This window comes from Somniosus microcephalus, chromosome 4 (assembly GCF_052327205.1).
Source record: "Somniosus microcephalus isolate GS21.2 chromosome 4, FLI_Smic_1.0, whole genome shotgun sequence".
In the NCBI taxonomy this organism is placed as follows: domain Eukaryota; kingdom Metazoa; phylum Chordata; class Chondrichthyes; order Squaliformes; family Somniosidae; genus Somniosus; species Somniosus microcephalus.
In genome coordinates, this window is record NC_140990.1 from 141,885,336 (window position 1) to 141,904,181 (window position 18,846).

General features: G+C 45.4%; 1 protein-coding gene across 1 annotated transcript; it reads right to left on the reverse strand.

Moving 5' to 3' along the window:
* Positions 1 to 6,538: 6,538 nt before the first annotated feature.
* On the reverse strand, positions 6,539 to 16,413 carry LOC147119862 (putative G protein-coupled receptor 139). Its single transcript, XM_085984169.1, has 3 exons — positions 16,302 to 16,413; positions 10,832 to 11,716; positions 6,539 to 6,831 (listed from the first exon to the last, which is right to left on the reverse strand). The coding sequence occupies exons 1-3, from the start codon at positions 16,411 to 16,413 to the stop codon at positions 6,539 to 6,541; spliced, it is 1,290 nt and encodes a 429-aa protein (XP_085840295.1).
* Between the last annotated feature and the right edge of the window lie 2,433 nt (positions 16,414 to 18,846).

Here is an 18,846-nt window from a genome sequence, read left to right on the forward strand (position 1 = left end):
TTGTAGCAGTTCATTAAGAGGGTGTAGAAGAGTTGATATGTTCGGTAAAAATTCATGATAGTAATTTATTAATCCCAGGAACGACCTTAATTGTGAAACATTTTCAGGTGCTGGGGCTTATATGACCGCTTCAATTTTTTCAGGTGACTTATGCAACCCTTCATTATTAATTATGTGGTCACAATATGATATCTGATTTGGAAAAATTCGCACTTGGGGCGATTTGCTCGGAGGCCCCGTTCTTTTAGCCTAGTGAGCACCTGCTCCAAATTGGCAAGGTGCTCGTTGTCATTTTCTCCTGTTACAAGGATGTCGTCTAGGTAGCATTGAGTCCCCGGAACCCCTTGCAGGACTTGCTCCATAGCTCTTTGCCAGATAGCTGGAGCTGATGCTACTCCAAAAACCAGTCGATTGTACTGGTACAGGCCTTTGTGTGTGTTTATCGTGAGATACTTTTTAGAGGCCCCCTCAACCTCCATCTGTAGATATGCCTGTGCCAAGTCAATTTTGGTGAAACGTTTCCCTCCGCATAGTGAGGCGAAAATATCTTCTATCCTCGGAAGAGGATACTGTACTGTGTGAAGGACCGGGTTTACAGTCACCTTGAAGTCTCCACAGATGCGAATTTTCCTCTGTTCTTCAGATTTATCATTATTCAATGCTTTCTTCATGACTGGAACGATGGGTGTTGCCCACTCGCTCCAATCTATTTTGGATAATATGCCTGCCTTTTCCAATTTCTCCAGCTCTGCCTCAACTGCTGGACGAATTGCGTATGGCACCGGTCTTGCCTTAAAAAATTGGGGAATTGCTGCATCTTCCACTTTTATTGAGGCGGTAATGCCTTTCAAGATCCCTAGTTTCTCCTGAAACACTTCTTTGGCATTGGCCAAGATGTCTTTTAATCGTTCAGGTATGATTTCATCATTGGTTTTTTTCTTACTGGTCACCGTCAGTGCCTGAATGGAGTGCCAGTCTAAACGTATCTTTCTGATCCATTCACATCCCAACAACAGTGGACCACCATCTTGTAGAATGTATAAATACAACTTTTGTATTTCTTTGCTGTTGTATACAACAGGCACCCTTATTTTTCCTTTGGGTTATACTTTCTGCCCCGTATATGTTTTTAAGATAATGGATGTGTCTTTTAGAGGTATATGCAAAAATATCCTCTCGTAATCCCGTCGATTTATTACGGTTAGAGCTGATCCTGTATCTAGCTCCATTTTAACTGGGGACCCCGCTATCATGAGGGTAACCCAAATGGTTTGGTAATCATCTTTGGAAAGTACATTATGTAATTTGAGACAGCTTAATCTCTTGTTTTCGGAGTCACTATCGCTCTTCTGCTCTTCGGAGCTACTGTCCATCATCATTTGTAACTTCCTGTACTTTCCTTTATTTTTTATTTTTTTTCTATCCGTGGATTTATTGTATCCAGATCAGCATACCCGTGCAATGTGTCCAATTTTTCCGCATTGCCTGCATGCTTTGTCCTTGAACCAGCAGTCCTTCTGGTTATGGGTGGATCTGCCGCAGTGATAACATCTTTCGAAACCCTGTGTCATTTCATGGATGCCGAAGTCCTGTGTCTTTTGTTGTATCTCTGCAGCTCCTCTTGCTGCTGCTTCGTATGATACAGCCATACTGAAAACTTTGTCCAATGTTAAATCTTTTTCAGAAAGCAGCCTTTTTTGTGTTCCTTCACTTAAGAGACCGCAAACGAATTTGTCTCGAAGCTAGTCCTGCCCCGAATTGGCAGTACTTTGATAGCTTTCTTAATTCGGTTAGGTAATCAGCGTTACTTTCATTCTTGTGTTGATTTCTGTTGAAGAATTTGAATCCTTCCGCTATCAGCAGCGGTGTTGTGTTTAAGTGCTTCTGCAGGGTATCAACCATTTCTTTAAAATTCTTGTCCTTTGGTTTGGCTGGAGTGATTAAATTTCGTAACAGCCCGTATGCCTTTGCGCCATTAGGTTCAGCAGTACTGAAGCTTTTTTTTCATCTTCTATTCCATTTGCAGTGCAATATACCTCTACTCTTTCCATGTACGTGGTCCAATCCTTTATTTTGCTCTCAAAACATCAATATTGCCAGACTTAGGCATTTCAGAAAAGATATGGCACTTCCCGCACTTTCCCGCCGCTGCTGCCGATGACAACGCTGTTTCCCGTTATTCCCGTACTTTTTTTAAAAATTTATTTACAGTTGGAGTCTCGTTCCCGCGGGACTTTCTCTCCAGGTCTGAACGCTGACCTGCTTGCCGCGCCGGCCGTCTCCCGAGTGCTCCCTACCAGTCCGTTATTGCTTGCCTCCGATTTCGCTGCCTGTCTCAGCTGCAGAGCCAGCCGCTGGAGCCCCAGCCTGACACCCAGGAAGGGTTAGCGCAGTACCTGACACCAGCTTGGCCCGCTGGTGAAACCACAGCTTCTCTCACTTTCTTAAGTCTTCTGGACGCCCGAGGAATCGATGTCCTTGAGGTGCTGCCAAATTGCAGGTAAGTCCGTTTCCACTTCGTCGCCACTGTAGCGCCCGTGTGTTGATAAAGACACTGAAGACAGGAGTTGGTTCGTAGGTGTTTACTAAGCAAAGTTTTGGGGGGGGTTCTAACGGATAAACACAATATACAGGCTTATATAGCCCCAGTGGCCATTACCAGCATTACAGCACACCTGGGGCTCTTAAAGGCACATACACTACAGTTTCTCTGTTCAATAGATTCCCATCGCTCCTCAAGAGATATCATTCTATTCTGAACACTCACCATGTTTTCCATACCCTGGCGACTAACCTCCTCCATGAGCCCTCCTCTCCTCTATCGTACCCAGCCTTACCACACCAGCAATCATTTCCACGTAGGTAGCCATCCTCTCTGTGTTGATGCATTCATGCGCCACTGACTCCACAAAGGCTCTGCTCCTGTTCATTTGGACTCCTCCATTCACTCCACACTCGCAACGACCCCGGAGACAAAACCTGCCAGATACTCCTGCATCTGTGCATGGAGTTCCATCACCTCTGCTCTTACAGATGGATCCAGAGGCAGAGGGTCCACATGCAGCTGAGCCGAGCTGGCAGAGTCCTGCGCCCTCCGACGAGGAGTCTCCACTGCTGTCCCTGTCTCCACAATCTGCTGATGCTCACTTGTGAGCTGTGATACAGCAGTTGACAACTCTACTCTATGTCCCGAAGGTCCCACCGAGGTGTGAGTGTCTGCGCTGGTGCTGGGTGCGCTTATTCCTGCTGACAGTGCGCCCTCAGAGGTTGCAGATTCCTCTGAGGAGTCTGGCTGCTCAGGCTCCTCCTCCTGCACAGTGGGGACGGGGCTCTCTATGGTCCTGTGGGGGAGTCAATGAAAAAGTTAGAGATGTGATGCCAAGGTTACATGCACATTGCATTTTGCAAATGATCATAAGTCCATATGATGTAGCTTCAGAATCATTATCAGCGACTCTTGCAATGCCAATGAGAGTGATGGAAAACTATTCTGTCACCAGCTTGCGGGGATGCTCCTGCCTATCCTTCCCCAATGTCCATATCTCGGTCAGCCCCGGCAATCTCCAGAACGCCTTACTCCCAGGGAGTGAGCTGGGCTAATGAGGGCGGCCCTCCTTCTGTCCTGGCTCGCTCTCTCCTGTTCTGTGCTCTCTTTTCCTGCAATGAGGGAGACAAGTGGAGGTTGAGTGAGAATGAAGGAGTGAGTGCAGTGATTGCATAGCATAGATACTTAGAAGGAGACAAAGATGGAGTGAGGTTGCAATACCAAGGGCCCTCCCTGTATGCTGTCAGTTGTGTTCAAAGCATCAGAGTGAGAGGGAGTGTGAGGGCTGCATGGTGGCATAGTTCTGTGAGTGTGAGCATAGAGAGAGAGGGAATGGGTAAGGTTGCATGAATGTGAGTGTCTAGTGGGATGTGCAGGAAGAGATTGCAAAAGCTGAGTGCTGGTGAGGAAATGTAATGGGGATCAGATTGAGAGTGGTGGAAACATCAGACAGTACTTATATTTCCAGTGCAAAGAAAGTCATGGAATCTTTTCCTGCACTGCAACCACATTCTTTGTGTGAGCCCCAAGCAGTTGATTTGGTTTGCCACCTCTAGCCACACAGCCTTGGTCTGGCAGGGAGGCCACTTCCTCCCTGAAGAAGGGAAGAGGACCTCCCTGTGGGTCCTAGCACCATCCAATAATGCCTGTAGTGAAGCCTCATCAAACTTGGGCACAGATCTGGCCCTCCCACTGGCGGTTCCTCCTGCAGGCTCCTGTGCCATCTTAATGGCAGAACAATTAAATATACATTTTGGTTCTGTCCTCACAAAGGAGGACACAAATAACCTCCCAGAGATGTCGGGGAACATAGGGTCTGATGAAGGGGAGGAACTGAAAGAAATCAGTATTTGTAAGGAAATGGTGTTAAGGAAATTGATGTGACTGAAGGTCGATAAATCCCCAGGGCCTGATAATCTACATCCTAGGGTACTTAAGGAAGTGGCCCTAGAAATAGTAGATGCATTGCTGATCATATTCCAACATTCGATGGAATCTGGAACAGTACCCATGGATTGGAGGGTAGCTAATGTTACCCCACTATTCAAAAAAGGTGGTAGGGAGAAAATGGGGAATTACAGACTGGTAAGCCGGACATCGGTAGTGGGGAAAATGCTATAGAGTCCATTATAAAGGATGGTGTGGAGATGCCGGAGTTGGACTGTGGTGGACGAATGTAAGAAATCACACAACACCAGGTTATAGTCCAACAGCTTTATTTGAAATCACAAGCTTTCGGAGCGCTGCTCCTTCTTCACCTGAAGAAGGAGCAGCGCTCCGAAAGCTTGTGATTTCAAATAAAGCTGTTGGACTATAACCTGGTGTTGTGTGATTTCTTACATTATAAAGGATGTAATAGCTGAGCACTTGGAAAACAGTGACAGGATCGGACAAAGTCAACATGGATTTACAAAAGGTAAATCGTGCTTGACTAATCTACTGGAAATTTTTGAGGATGTAACTGGTAAAATAGATAAGGGAGAACCAGTGGATGTGGTATATTTGGACTTTCAGAAGGCTTTCGATAAGGTCCCGCATAAGAGGTTAGCGTGTAAAGTTAAGGCACATGGGATTGGGGGCAAGGTATTGATTTGGATAGAGAACTGGTTGGCAGACAGAAAGCAAAGAGTTGGAATAAACGGGACTTTTTCCGAGTGGCAGGCAGTGACTAGTGGGGTACCGCAGGGATCGGACCTTGGACCCAAGCTATTCACAATATATATTAATGATCTGGATGATGGAACTAGATGTAATATCTCCAAATTTGCAGACGACACATAGCTGGGTGGGCGTGTGTGTTGTGAGGAGGATACCGAGAAACTCCAGTATGAATTGGGCAGGTTGGGTGATTGGGCAGAAGCATGGCAGATGCAATATAACGTGGATAAATGTGAGGTTATCCACTTTGGTGGCAAAAACAGGAAGATAGATTATTATCTGAATGGGAATAGATTGGGAGAAGGGGAAGTGCAACGAGACCTGGGTATCCTTGTGCACCAGTCGCTGAAGGTAAGCATGCAGGTGCAGCAGGCGGTTAGGAAGGCAAATGTTATTTTGGCCTTCGTAGCGAGAGGCTTTGAGTACAGGAACAAGGATGTCTTGCTGCAGTTGTACAGGGCCTTGGTGAGACCACATCTTGGGTATTGTGTGCAGTTTTGGTCGCCTTACCTGAGGTACGATGTTCTTGCCATGGAACAAGTTCAGCGAAGATTCACCAGGCTGATAACTGGGATGGCAGGTATGACGTATGAGGAGAGATTGGGTCGATTGGGCTTGTACTCGCTGTAGTTTAGAAGAATGAGAGGGGATCTCAATTAAACTTATAAAATTCTGACAGGACTGGACAGACTAGATGCGGGAAGGATGCTCCTGATGGTCGGGGAGTCCAGAACCAGGGGTCACAGTCTAAGGGTAAACGGTATGCCATTTAGGACAGAAATGAGGAGGAATTTCTTCACCCAGAGTGTGGTGAACCTGTGGAATTCTCTACCACAGAAGGCAGTAGAGGCCAATTCATTAAATATATTCAAGAAGGAGTTGGATATATTTCTTAAGGCTAAAGGGATCAAGGGGTATGGGGAGAAAGCAGGGACCGGGTACTGAATTTGGATCAGCCATGATCACATTGAATGGCGGAGCAGGCTTGAGGGGCCGAATGGCCTACTCCTGCTCCTAAATTCTATGTTAACTATGTTAATGTTGAAGGTTGGAAGCTTGCAGAAGAAGCAAGGCTTGCTGTGGACCGTAGGAGCAGCAGCAATAATGACGTCAAGTTCTGCGACTTTTTGACTGGAAATATTGAATTGCCAAGGCTTCCCACACGCTGGAAATCAATTGGCCAATTCCGGTAAATTTGTATCAATCTCACAGACCCATTTGCAATCGTGATGGAATCACTAAATTAGGGGAAACCACCAATTCCCCGCACCTGAATTAAAATTGACCCTATGGTGTTAAATGACGATCAGACCATTCAAATGCGGTCCATGCAAGTCACGTATAACGGATATCCTTCTGTCTGTAATACCACGGGACATTATTAATTATGTAGATGCGCTCGTGCAGAAAATACCAGGGAACGCTTTTAGAACATGCCAGTGCACGAATCGTTCCGAAAACAACAGCCGTGGTTTCCTCGGTGCAATATTCTGTTTTCAACTTCTGGCAACAAATGGCCACAAATCGATCGAAGGTGAAAGCGACCGTTAACAAGACAGAACTGTCTCTTGATGCATGAATTAAAGTAATGCTGAGACTGCATCCGGGAGTAATGGACAGGAAGCTACCTGGAAAATAAATAATAGGAATCCGGTTTAATATCAAAGCAGTGATAATGACCAGGAGTTCCGTCACCACCATGGACACCAGGTATCGAGTGATACATCTGGAGAGACCGGACTTACCTCGGGGCAGGATCACAATCGCCACGAAATTAACTGTAAGAAAGAAAGACTTGCACTTAATTAGCGCATCACCGGACGTCCCACAGCGCTTTACAGACAATGAAGTGCTTTTGGAAGTGCAGTTACTGATGTCAGTAAATTGGGATGTTTGTGTCATTGGTTCTGTATGGTTACAAGACACTAAATTGGGATGGTTTTTGTCTCTGGTACAGTCAGATCAGCAGCCCCAATCAACGGTGGGTTTGTTGCCCACGACTACGCCTCTATGCCAGCTTGTGAGTCTCATATTTACACTAATTTATTGCTGGGTAATATTTTATACGTATACATTTTTTGACAAATTTGTACTTGGTGTTAGGGTGAAACTGCCAAATCTGCAATTACTATTCATCCCTATTGGTCATGCCGACACGAAGAGTCATTTGTTTAGTGTAGGACTGGAGTACATGTAGGCCAGACCAGGTCGAGTGGGAGGTTCCCTTCTCTGTCTCACATTACAACAATGTAGCAGCTTTCATGCCTATTCTAATGGGAAATAGAGGAATGGCAGAGTCTCTAAGCAATTATTTTGTATCGGTCTTCACGATAGAAGGCACTAAAAAGTTCCCAATAATAATAGATAATCAAGGTGCTTTAGGGAGGGAGGAACCTAAAACAATGTCTATCACTGGAAAAAAAAGTAATAAGTAATGAGAAAAAGCAAACTAATGGGGCTAAAGCCCGACAAGTCCCCTGGACCAGATGGCCTGCATCCTAGGGACTTCCATTATTCAAGAAGGGTAGTAGGGAAAAACCGGGGAACTACAGGCCAGTGAGCCTAACATCAGTGGTAGGAAAATTACTGGAAAAAATCCTGAGGGACAAAATTTGTCTCCACTTGGAGAGGCAAGGATTAATCAGGGATAGTCAACATGGCTTTGTCAAGGGAAGATCATGTCTGACTAATTTGATTGAATTTTTTGAGGGGGTGACTAGGTGTGTGGATGAGGGTAACGCAGTGGATGTGGTATACATGGATTTCAGTAAGGCCTTCGATAAAGTCCCGCACAGGAGACTGGTCAAGAAGGTAAGAGCCCATGGAATCCAGGGTGCCTTGGCACATTGGATACAAAACTGGCTTAGTGGCAGAAGGCAGAGGGTGATGGTCGAAGGTTGTTTTTGTGACTGGAAACCTGTGGCCAGTGGGGTACCACAGGGATCGGTGCTGGGTCCCTTGCTGTTTGTGGTCTACATTAATGACTTGGATATGAATGTAAAGGGTATGATCAGTAAATTCGCGGATGATACTAAAATTGGTAGGGTGGTAAATAGCGAGGAGGGTAGCCTCAGTCTGCAGAACGATATAGATGGGTTGGTCAGATGGGCGGAACAGTGGCAAATGGAATTTAACCGGGAAAAGTGCGAGGTGATGCACTTTGGGGGGTCTAACAAGGCAAGGGAATACACAATGAAGGGAAAGACCCTAGGCAAGACGGAGGGTCAGAGGGATCTGGGTGTGCAGGTACACAGATCCCTGAAGGCGGCGGAACAGGTGGATAAGGTGGTAAAAAAGGCATATGGGATACTTGCCTTCATTAGCCGAGGCATAGAATATAAGAGCAAGGAGGTTATGATGGAGCTGTATAAAACACTGTTTAAGCCACAGCTGGAATACTGTGTGCAGTTCTGGTCGCCACACTACAGGAAAGATGTGATCGCGTTAGAGAGGGTGCAGAGGAGGTTCACCAGGATGATACCAGGGCTGGAGCGCTTCAGCTATGAAGAGAGACTGGGCAGATTGGGTTTGTTTTCCTTGGAGCAGAGGAGGCTGAGGGGGGACATGATTGAGGTGTACAAAATTGTGAGGGGCATAGAGAGGATGGATGCTGAGGAGCTTTTCCCCTTAGTAGAGGGGTCAATAACTAGGGGGCATAGATTCAAGGTAAAGGGCGGGAGGTTTAGAGGGGATTTGAGAAAGAACTTTTTCACCCAGAGGGTGGTTGGAGTCTGGAACTCACTGCCTGAAAGGGTTGTGGAGGCAGAAACCCTCACAACATTTAAGAAGCATTTGGATGAGCATTTGAAATGCCATAGCATACAAGGCTACGGGCCAAATGCTGGAATATGGGATTAGATTAGACAGGGCTTGATGGCCGGCATGGACACGATGGGCCGAAGGGCCTCTATCCGTGCTGTATTACTCTATGACTCTATGACTCTAAAATAAGTGGCTGCAGAGATCGCTGCAGAGATAGTGGATGCGTTTGTTATAATCTACGAAAATTCCCTGGCTTCTGGAGAGGCCCCAGCAGATTGGAAAACCGCAAATGTTACGCCACTATTCAAGAAAGGAGGGATACAGAAGCAGGAAACTATAGGCCAGTTAGCCTACCATCTGTCATTGGGAAAATGCTGGAATCCATTTTAAGGAGGTAATAGCAGTACATTTAGAAAATCATAAGTCAATCAAGCAGAGGCAACATGGTTTTATGAAAGGGAAATCGTGTCTGACAAATTTTCTAGAGTTCTTTGAGGATGTAACAAACAGGATGGATAAAGGGGAACCAGTTGATGTAGTGTATTTGGATTTCCAGAAGGCATTCGATAAGGTGCCACATAAAAGGTTACTGCACAAGATAAGAGCACACCGGGTTAATGGTAATATATTGGCATGGATAGGGGATTGGCTAATTAACAGAAAACAGAGAGTCGGGATAAATGGGTCATCTTCTGGTTGGCAATCAGTAACTAGTGGGGTGCAACAGCGATCAGTGCTGGGGCCTCAACTATTTACAATCTATATTAATGACTTGGATGAAGGGACCGAGGGTACTGTAGCCAAATTTGCTGGTGATACAAAGATAGGTGGGTTAGCAAGTTGTGAGGAGGACACAAAAAGTCTGCAAAGGGTTATAGATAGGTTATATGAATGGGCAAACATTTGGCAGATGGAGTATAATGTGGGAAAATGTGAGTTTATCCACTTTGGAAGGAATAATGAAAAAGCAAATTATTATTTAAACGGAGTGAGACTACTAAATGATGCGGTACAAAGGGATCTGGGGGTCCTAGTATATGAAACACAGAAAGTTACCTTTCAGGTACAGCAAGTAATTCGGAAGGCTAATGGGATGTTGGCATTTATTGCAAGGGGTTGGAGTATAAAAGTAGGGAAGTTTTGATGCAACTTTAAAGGGCGCTGGTGAGACCACACCTGGAGTACTGGTCTCCATAATTAAGGAAGGATATACTTGCATTGGAAGAAATGCAGAGAAGGTTCACTAGGTTGATTCCTGGGATGAAGGGGTTGATGTATGACAGAAGATTGTGCAGGTTGGGTCTATACTCATTGGAGGTTAGAAGAATGAGAAGTGATCTTATTGAAAAATAAGATTCTGTGGGGCATGGACAGGCTGGACGCTGAGAGGATGTTTCCCCTAGTGGGGGTATCTAGAACGAGGAGGCACAGCATCAGAATAAGGGGTCGCCCATTTAAGACGGAGATTAGGAGGAATTTCTTCTCTCAGAGGGTTGTGAATCTTTGGAATTCTCTACCCCAGAGAGCTGTGGAAGCGGAGTCATTGAATATATTCAAGGCGGAGACTGACAGACTTTTGAACTACAAGGAAGTCAAGGGGTATGGGGGGAGAGTAGGAAGATTGGATCAGCCATGTTCTTATTGAATGGCGGAGCAGGCTCCAGGGGCCGATTGGCCTACTTCTGCTCCTGTTTCTTATATTCGTATGGTCTTATTTTATCTGATGCCAGCCCACAAACGTACAGATTTATTGTATTCACCTTATCTCAATAACATTGTTTTCCAAACTCTGAAGCACTCCATGGACAATTCTCACAATGCACAATTAATCCTGTGGTTTATACCTTAATTATTTTATTAATTCACCGAGTACATTCAGTGGATATGTGACCGCGTTCTTTAACTCCATTCTGAATTTACACTGAGTCACTGCATAAATAAAGGTGTTGGTGCAAGAACTCAACAGCTGAAGCATATTTCCGCTTTCTTGTAGAATAAATTTGGGGTCACTGAAGCCTTTGATTATATAATCATTTGTAAATCGCTCATAAAAGAACTGTACAACAAACGTCATCCACAACAGGATGAAAGTGCCCGAGATGGCGAAGAGTAAAACGATGGACTTTCTCCGGCTCTCCATCTCTGGGTCACTCTGATTCTCTCCATTGCTGTGGGCCCGGAGTCTCCTGCGGGCTCCACTGGCCACTAGAATGTATCTGACGGTCAGAGCATTGAGCAGCAAAATCAGAAGGAACGGGGCACATGGGGTCAAAATACGGTCGAACCAGTCAAACGCTCTCCATACGGGTGAGGTATAACGGATTTTCTTCAGTCTGCAATAACACGGGACATTGTTACTTATGTACATGGGCTCGTGTATAAAGTACCATGGGACGCTTTTCAGACATCCCAGCGCACAGATTGTTCCTATAACTACAGCCGCCGTTTTCTCGGTGCAATAATTTGTTTTCAACTCCTGGCAACAAATGGCCACAAATCGATCGAAGGTGAACGCGACCGTTAACCAGACCGAACTGTCTCTGGATGCATGTATTAACGCAATGTTGAGACTGCACACCGGGGTGATGGACAAGAAACTACCAGGAAAATAAATACCCGGAATCCGGTTTAATATCACAGCAGTGAGAATGACCAGGAGATCCGTCACCGCCATGGACACCAGGTACCGAGTGATACATCTGGAGAGACCGCACCTTCCTCGGGACAGGATCACAATCGCCACTAAATTGACTGCAAGGTTAGAGAGAGATGAAGAATTAGAGTAAGCTCCAAAGAAGTGTTAGGTTGACCGGAATTATGCAAAAATAGCAGCTTTGTTAGCTGAAGCGACGAAAACAGTGTAATAATCCAAAGTGGAAGTGGGACAGACCGCCAGTTCGGGTGAATGAAAGTTAATAATTTTCATTTATAATGGGTATCCATAAGGGAACAAATCCAGTCAAACAATTTTATACGTTTCAAATGGATTAAAAGAGTGGACTGTGCAATGATAATTAAAATAACCCGTACCTGCCTGAGGAGGGACAGAGCAGCGTTTTTAGGAAAGATGTCAGGAGCAGCGAGTGTGGAAGTCCAGTGAAGGATCGAACCAATGGTCGGGGTTATAAAATGGAACAGAAGCCCGGGATTAACGTGTTCCCGGAATAAGATTTATTAATAAACTAGTCACTTATTTGAAGGTTTCGAATTGTTGACCTTTAGCTTACCTTCAATAAGTCGATTCGTTGAAGCCAATCAGCGTAAAGTAAATCATTAAATCATCTCAGCAATTGATTGATATGTTGGATTGATTAATGCTGCATTTGTCAACAAATGGTTCACCTATCATTATTAATCAACAGTCAATGATTCACATATTCATTACATTCATCGGTTGAGACGTTTAACCGAGGCCCCGTCTGATCTCTCAGGTGGACTTATAAGATCCCATGGCACTATATCGAAGAAAAGCAGGGGAATTATCCCGGGTATCCTGGCCAATATTTATTCCTCAATCACATAGGATATACGGCACAGAAACAGGCCATTCTGCTCAACCAGTCCAATCCAACATCACTAAAACAGATTACCTGGTCGTTATCACATTGCTGTTTGTGGGAGCTTGCTGTGTGTAAATTGGCTGCCGCGTTTCCTACATTACAACAGTGACCACACTTCAAAAGTACTTCATTGGCTGTAAAACGCGTTTTGACGTCCCGAGGTCGTGAAAGTGGCTATATAAATGCATGTAGTTCTTGAAAGCAGTCATCAATTATTTGTATATCTATGCGGACCAATTTGAATTGCAGAAAATTAACGCAAGTTAATTAATTTAATTTAGTTGCTGCAGCCATGCCTCTCAATTGATGCCCCTTTGTTTTCTCACAGGGTGTTCAGTTCTGAGACGGTCGGAAGACCACTTTCGCTGTACTCATCATCCGCCCATATGATCTGGGGCTCTTCAGTTCAGTGGTGGGGTTGGCTTTGAACAGATAGGCAGCGTTTCTGCATTTTGTACAATAGTACACCTGTTGGAATTCGATGTTTGTCTCACACCCGATGTACAAATTAAAGACATGACTGCGGATCTTCCACAGCGACTGAAGAATTACACTGTAAATAACTTGAATATATAGAACGCCAAGGCACCTGGGGGCTGAGAGCGCCCTCACAACCGCACCCCAGCTTGAGCCAATCCGCAGGAGAAAAGGGAAGATAAATCAGACAGATTCATCAATTACAGTAATGTGATAATACCACTGAAATAAAATATGAATAACGTGATAAAAATGTATGAACACGGTTTCTCAGTGTGCTGTTGGTATCTAGCCTGCTTGTGCACTGCAGTGATATGATGTGCAATAAAAATTGTCATTTAAAGCAACCACGTTTCCCAGTCACACCCAGCTGCAACCGATTGCTCGGAGTCACGCCAGGGGATGAGAGAAGGTGGGAACAGAGCTTAGATCCCTGGAACTGAGAGAGGTGAAATATTATTCGACTTGATTTCAACGCAATTGTTATAGGTACATGAAATTCAGTTTAAAAACACAAAGATATTTTTGTAGTTAAATTGTCTCCATCTATCCACAATCGTCCAGAAACAGTTAAACGGGAGCAAGGCGGGAGCTGGTGGATAGTTCGCCCGCTCCTCACAGCGTGGTGGTTGGAGAAAATGGAGACACATTTCGAAGTGTTATTTCGAGGTGGGTGTTCGGGTCGGCTTATTTCACTCTGCACCACTACACAGGCCGAGTACAACCATGAAAGTACCCTCTTACCCTCTCTAGATCTTTTCATCGCTAACTGCCATCGTGACATCAGCCGCCTCCATTTCTCTGCTCCCCTCACTCACGCCAACCTACCTCCCTCTGAACTTGCAGCACTCCATTCTCTTAGATCCAACCCTGACATTGTCATTAAAACTGCTGACAAGAGTGGTGCTGTTGTTGTTTGGCGAATCGACCTCTACTGTATGGAGACTGATCGCCAACTCTCCAACACCTCCTCCTACCTCTGCCTGGACCATGACCCCACTAGCAAACATCAAGCCACCGTTTCCAAGGCAGTCACTGACCTCATCTCCTCTGGAGATCTTCCCCCCGTGGCCACCAGCCTCATAGTTCCCCAACCCTGCACAGCCCGCTTCTACCTCCTTCCCAAGATCCACAAACAGGACTGCCCTGGTAGACCCATCGTTTCAGCCTGTTCTTGCCCCACCGAACTTATCTCTTCCTATCTCGACTCTATCTATTCTCCCCTTGTCCAGTCTCTTCCCACCTACATCCGCATCTCTTCGGACGCACTCTGCCACTTTAACAGTTTCCAGATTCCTGGCCCCAACCGGCTCCTTTTCACCATGGACATACAATCCCTCTACACTTCCATCCACCACCAGTATAGCCTGAGGTCGCTCCGCTTCTCCCTTGAATAGAGGCTTGAACAGTCCCCATCCACCACTACACTCCTCCGCCTGGCTGAACTTGTTCTCACATTGAACAACTTCTCCTTTGAATCAACTCATTTCACCAAATCAAAGGTGTTGCTATGGGTACCCGAATGGGTCCCAGCTATGCCTGCCTTTTCGTGGGATATGTGGAACACTCTTTGTTCCAGTCCTACACGGGTCCCCTCCCGCACCTCTTTTTCCGGCACATTGATGACTGTATCAGTGCCATTTCCTGCTCTCTCCCTGAACTAGACAATTTCATTCACTTTGCCTCCATTTTCCAGCCTTCCCTCACCTTCACATGGTCCATCTACGACTCTTCCCTTCCCTCCCTCGACTTCTCCATCTCCATCTCTGGGGATAGCTTATTGACCAACATTCGCTACAAGCCCACTGACTCCCACAGCTACCTGGACTACACTTCCTCCCACCCCGCCTCCTGTAAGGACTCAATTCCATTCTCCCAGTTTCTCCATCTCAGCCGCATCTGCTCCAACGATGCCACCTTCCACACCAGTGCTTCCGACATATCTTCCTTTTTCCTCAACCAAGGATTCCCCTCTACCGTGGTTGACACGGCCCTCGACCGTGTCCATTCTATCTCCCGCACATCTGCCCTCACCCCTGCCTCTTCCTCCTGGAACCATGACAGAGTTCCCCTTGTCCTCACCTTTCACACCACCAGCCTCCACATTCAACGGATCATCCTACGCCATTTCCGCCACCTCCAATGTGATCCCATCACCAAATGCATCTTCCCCTCCCCTCGCCTTTCAGCATTCCATAGGGACCGCTCCCTCCGAGACACCCTAGTCCACTCCTCTATCACCCCCAGCACCCCTTACCCTTCACTCAGCATCTTCCCGTGCAAGCGCAGGAGATGCAACACCTGCCCTTATACCTCACCCCTTCCCACTGTCCAGGGCCCCAAACACCCCTTCCAGGTGAAACAGCGATTTACTTGTACTTCTTGCATTCTAGTATGCTGTGTTCGCTGCTCACGATGTGGTCTCCTCTACATTGGGGAGACCAAACGCAGATTGGGTGACTGCTTTGCGGAACACCTCTGTTCAGTCTGTAAGGGTGACCCCGAGCTTCCGGTCACCTGTCATTTTAATTCACTGCCTCATTCCCACTCAGACCTCACTGTACTTGGGCTTTTGCATTGTTCCACGGAAGCACAGTGTAAACTCGAGGAACAGCACCTCATCTTCCGATTAGACACTTATCAGCCTTCCGGACTCAATATAGAGTTCAACAATTTCAGATCATAACCTCGGCCCCCATTACATTTTTACTTATTTTTTATCCCCACCTTTGTTATGGCCCTTTCCCACCCTTTTTTTTCTCTCTCCCACATGGCAGCTGTCTCTCATTCTGCCAGGTCATTTCACACCTAATCTAGAGCCGTCTTTTGTCTCCACTAGTCCTATCACCATCTCGTCTCGTTTTGAATACCTCTTAACGTCTCTTCACTTCTCTTTTGTTCTCTCCCAGCCTGGCCTTTCAATCTATTTCATTTCCTGTGCCTTTCCAGTCTTGACAACGAGTTTGACCCGAAACGTTGACTCTATTTTGTCTCCACGGATGTTGCCTGGCCTGCTGAGTTTTTCCAGCATTTTCTGTTGTTATTTCGGGTTTCCAGCATCCGCAGTATTTTGCTATCATACATGAAAGTAAACAACCGGCATAAACACTTGAAGGTAATTGCAATCAACTGTCGCACTGAACTACAGTCCTTCTATGTGTAACATCGGTCGAACCAATCCCGCTGTACAGACGACTCCGGGGGGAACACATTGCACAAAGTGTGGCCAATAACAAGTTACTGAGACGATCCAGATAACTAACGCTTTTTACAATCAATATCTTACTGCAATACTTTACCTGGCACAGCGATAGCTGCAAGGACAGTGTCGTAAATGGCATATACTAGGCCTCTGGGTGGGGCGTGCATTTTCTGTGAGAAGCAGCAATGTCTATTCCGGATCCCACACATGCTCTGTTCGACATTTAAAGGATCCCTTATTATACCTGATGTGAACCCTCCGAGACACAATTAGATGACATCACCATAAGTGTTAGTTACAATCATTGCACAAACAAGTTAGGTGACATCACCATTGGTGTTAGTTATAGTCATTGGACAAACAGATGAATGCACCGGATTGGACTCTGATTTCTGTTGCAGTAGAATGGACAAAACTGGACGCCACCGAGTTCTAAATGAAAACGCCGAAGAGCTACAATGTGAGCTGAACACTGGAGTCACATTGCAATTTTCTGGTGTTTTTCCTTTAAACTTCTGCGGAAAGGAAATGTAGAATACTTGATATCAGCATGTAGCAACTGTTCAAAGAGAAAATGGAAGCCCCTTTAGACTGTCTGTTCAATGGTTCGAAGGTGGCTCCATATTGTTAACAGTTATGGTTTTCCCACATTTCAACAGTGACTACACTTCAAAAAAGTACTTCATTGGCCATAAAGAGCTTTGGGACGTCCCATAGTCGTACAAGGCACTATATAAATGCAAGTCTTTCTTTCCTTCTTTATTTAAGCATAAGTGAAACTTAATACACCCAGTATTGGAGCAGCAGTTTACAAAGTACGATACAGAATTATATTGCTCGTCATTGTCCTTTGGGTAGTAGGCGTGGCCCAATCCTGGTTCCTTCTACTCACAGGAGCATCTGCACCTGTCTGGATCAGTGCCCTTCCTGGCCCGTCTAGTCTGAGAATGACACAAACCCACTAGGATATACCCCCAGAACCTGAACTACAGAAAGATCCATCTAATCATGTATTTTCCTTAACCCTGCATTCTACCCAATCAAGAACCCGGGAAGCTCTGCCTCCCACCACAGGCTTTGGGCCCCCGTAATCTCCTTAGCACAAGATCTTTCTGTTCTTGGTTTCCATGTTGATGACGCAACCTTGATGACAAGGGCTTCCAATTAGAGTCTCATTTTTCACATGATTTCTGCTAATCCTCACAGAAGAGAAAGAAGGCAACATTAATAAAACTATACTAACTTAATAAAAACTATAAACTGGCACTCTTAATATTAAACTACGGTCTAGCAAAGCTTAATCCTGAAAATTAGTAACAAGGGATTTAGAGTTGATTATGATTCCATGGCTCACTAATTTTCACATTCCCACAGATGTGGAACCAATGAGATAAAACTCAGAAAGCTCTGAGCCTACCCTGTCCTTTTCCCTTGCCTTTATAGAAAAATCCTGGAACTCCCACCCTAACAGCACTGTAGGAGTACCTTCACCACACGGACTGCAGCAGTTCAAGTAGGCAGCTCGCCACCACCTTCGCAACGGCAACTAGGGATGGACAATAAATGCCGGCCTTGCCAGCGACGCCCATATCCCCAAAATGAATTTAAAACAAATAACAGTTGTATTTAGATAATAAAAGAGGGAACTTGTGACGCACCCAGAACCTTCAGTCAGCAGGAATCAAAGGCAGTATGATTTCTGCAGAAAGAAGCTTGTCAGAGAAAAGCCTAGGGACATTTAACTCTTGCCATGCCTAATCCCTCAAAATACCTTCAAAAGCTCATATTCTTACACTGTGCCTCACAAACTGGCCCAGTTACACACAATCCCCCATTTGTGGGAGAAAGGTTACTTCTGCAATGGAACACTTCTGGGCATTAATCATTTTTGTACTTGTTACGAATCATAGAATCGTAGATTGATACAGCACAGCAGCTGGCTTTTCGGCCCATCGTGCCGATGAAAGTGCTATCCAATCGGTCCCAACCGCCTGCTCTTTCCATGTAGCTCTCCGAATGTTCTCCTTTCAAGTATTTATCCAAATTCTATTTGAAAGTTTCTATTGAATCTACTTCCACTACCATTTCAGGCAATGCATTCCAGATCATACTTACTCGCTAAACAAATTATTGTTCCTCCTGCCATCTCTGGTTCCGTTGCCAATTACATTAAATCTGTGTCCTCTGGTTAGCGACCCTTCAGTCACTGGAAACAGTTTCTCCTTTTTTAGTCTGTCAAAGTCATTCATAATTTTGAACACCTGTATCAAAACTCCTCCTGGTCTTCTCTACTCCAAGGAGACCAATCCCAGTTACTCTAGTCTCTTCACGTAACTTATTTATTTCATCCATGGAACCATTCTAGTAAATATTTTAGAAAAATAGGAGCACAATTAGACCATTCGGCCCTTCCAGCCTGCTACGCCATTCAACACGGTCATGCCTGATCCTCTATCTCAATACCATATTCCCGCTCTCTCCCCATACCGCTGATGCCTTTTGTATCTAGAAATGCATCTATCTCCTTCTTAAATATATTCAGTGACTTGGCCTCCACAGCCTTTTGTGCTAGAGAATTCCACAGGTTCACCACCCACTGACTAAAGAACTCTCTCCTCATCTCAGTCCTGTATGTCCTACCC

Coding starts and splice junctions, on each gene's coding strand:
- LOC147119862 (XM_085984169.1), bottom strand. CDS start 16,413: ATGTGTGGGATCCGGAATAGACATTGCTGCTTCTCACAGAAAATGCAC. Junction 11,717..16,301: donor TGCAGCTATCGCTGTGCCAG/GTAAAGTATTGC, acceptor CTAACCTTGCAG/TCAATTTAGTGGCGATTGTG. Junction 6,832..10,831: donor ATATCCACTGAATGTACTCG/GTGAATTAATAA, acceptor TTTATTTTCCAG/GTAGCTTCCTGTCCATTACT.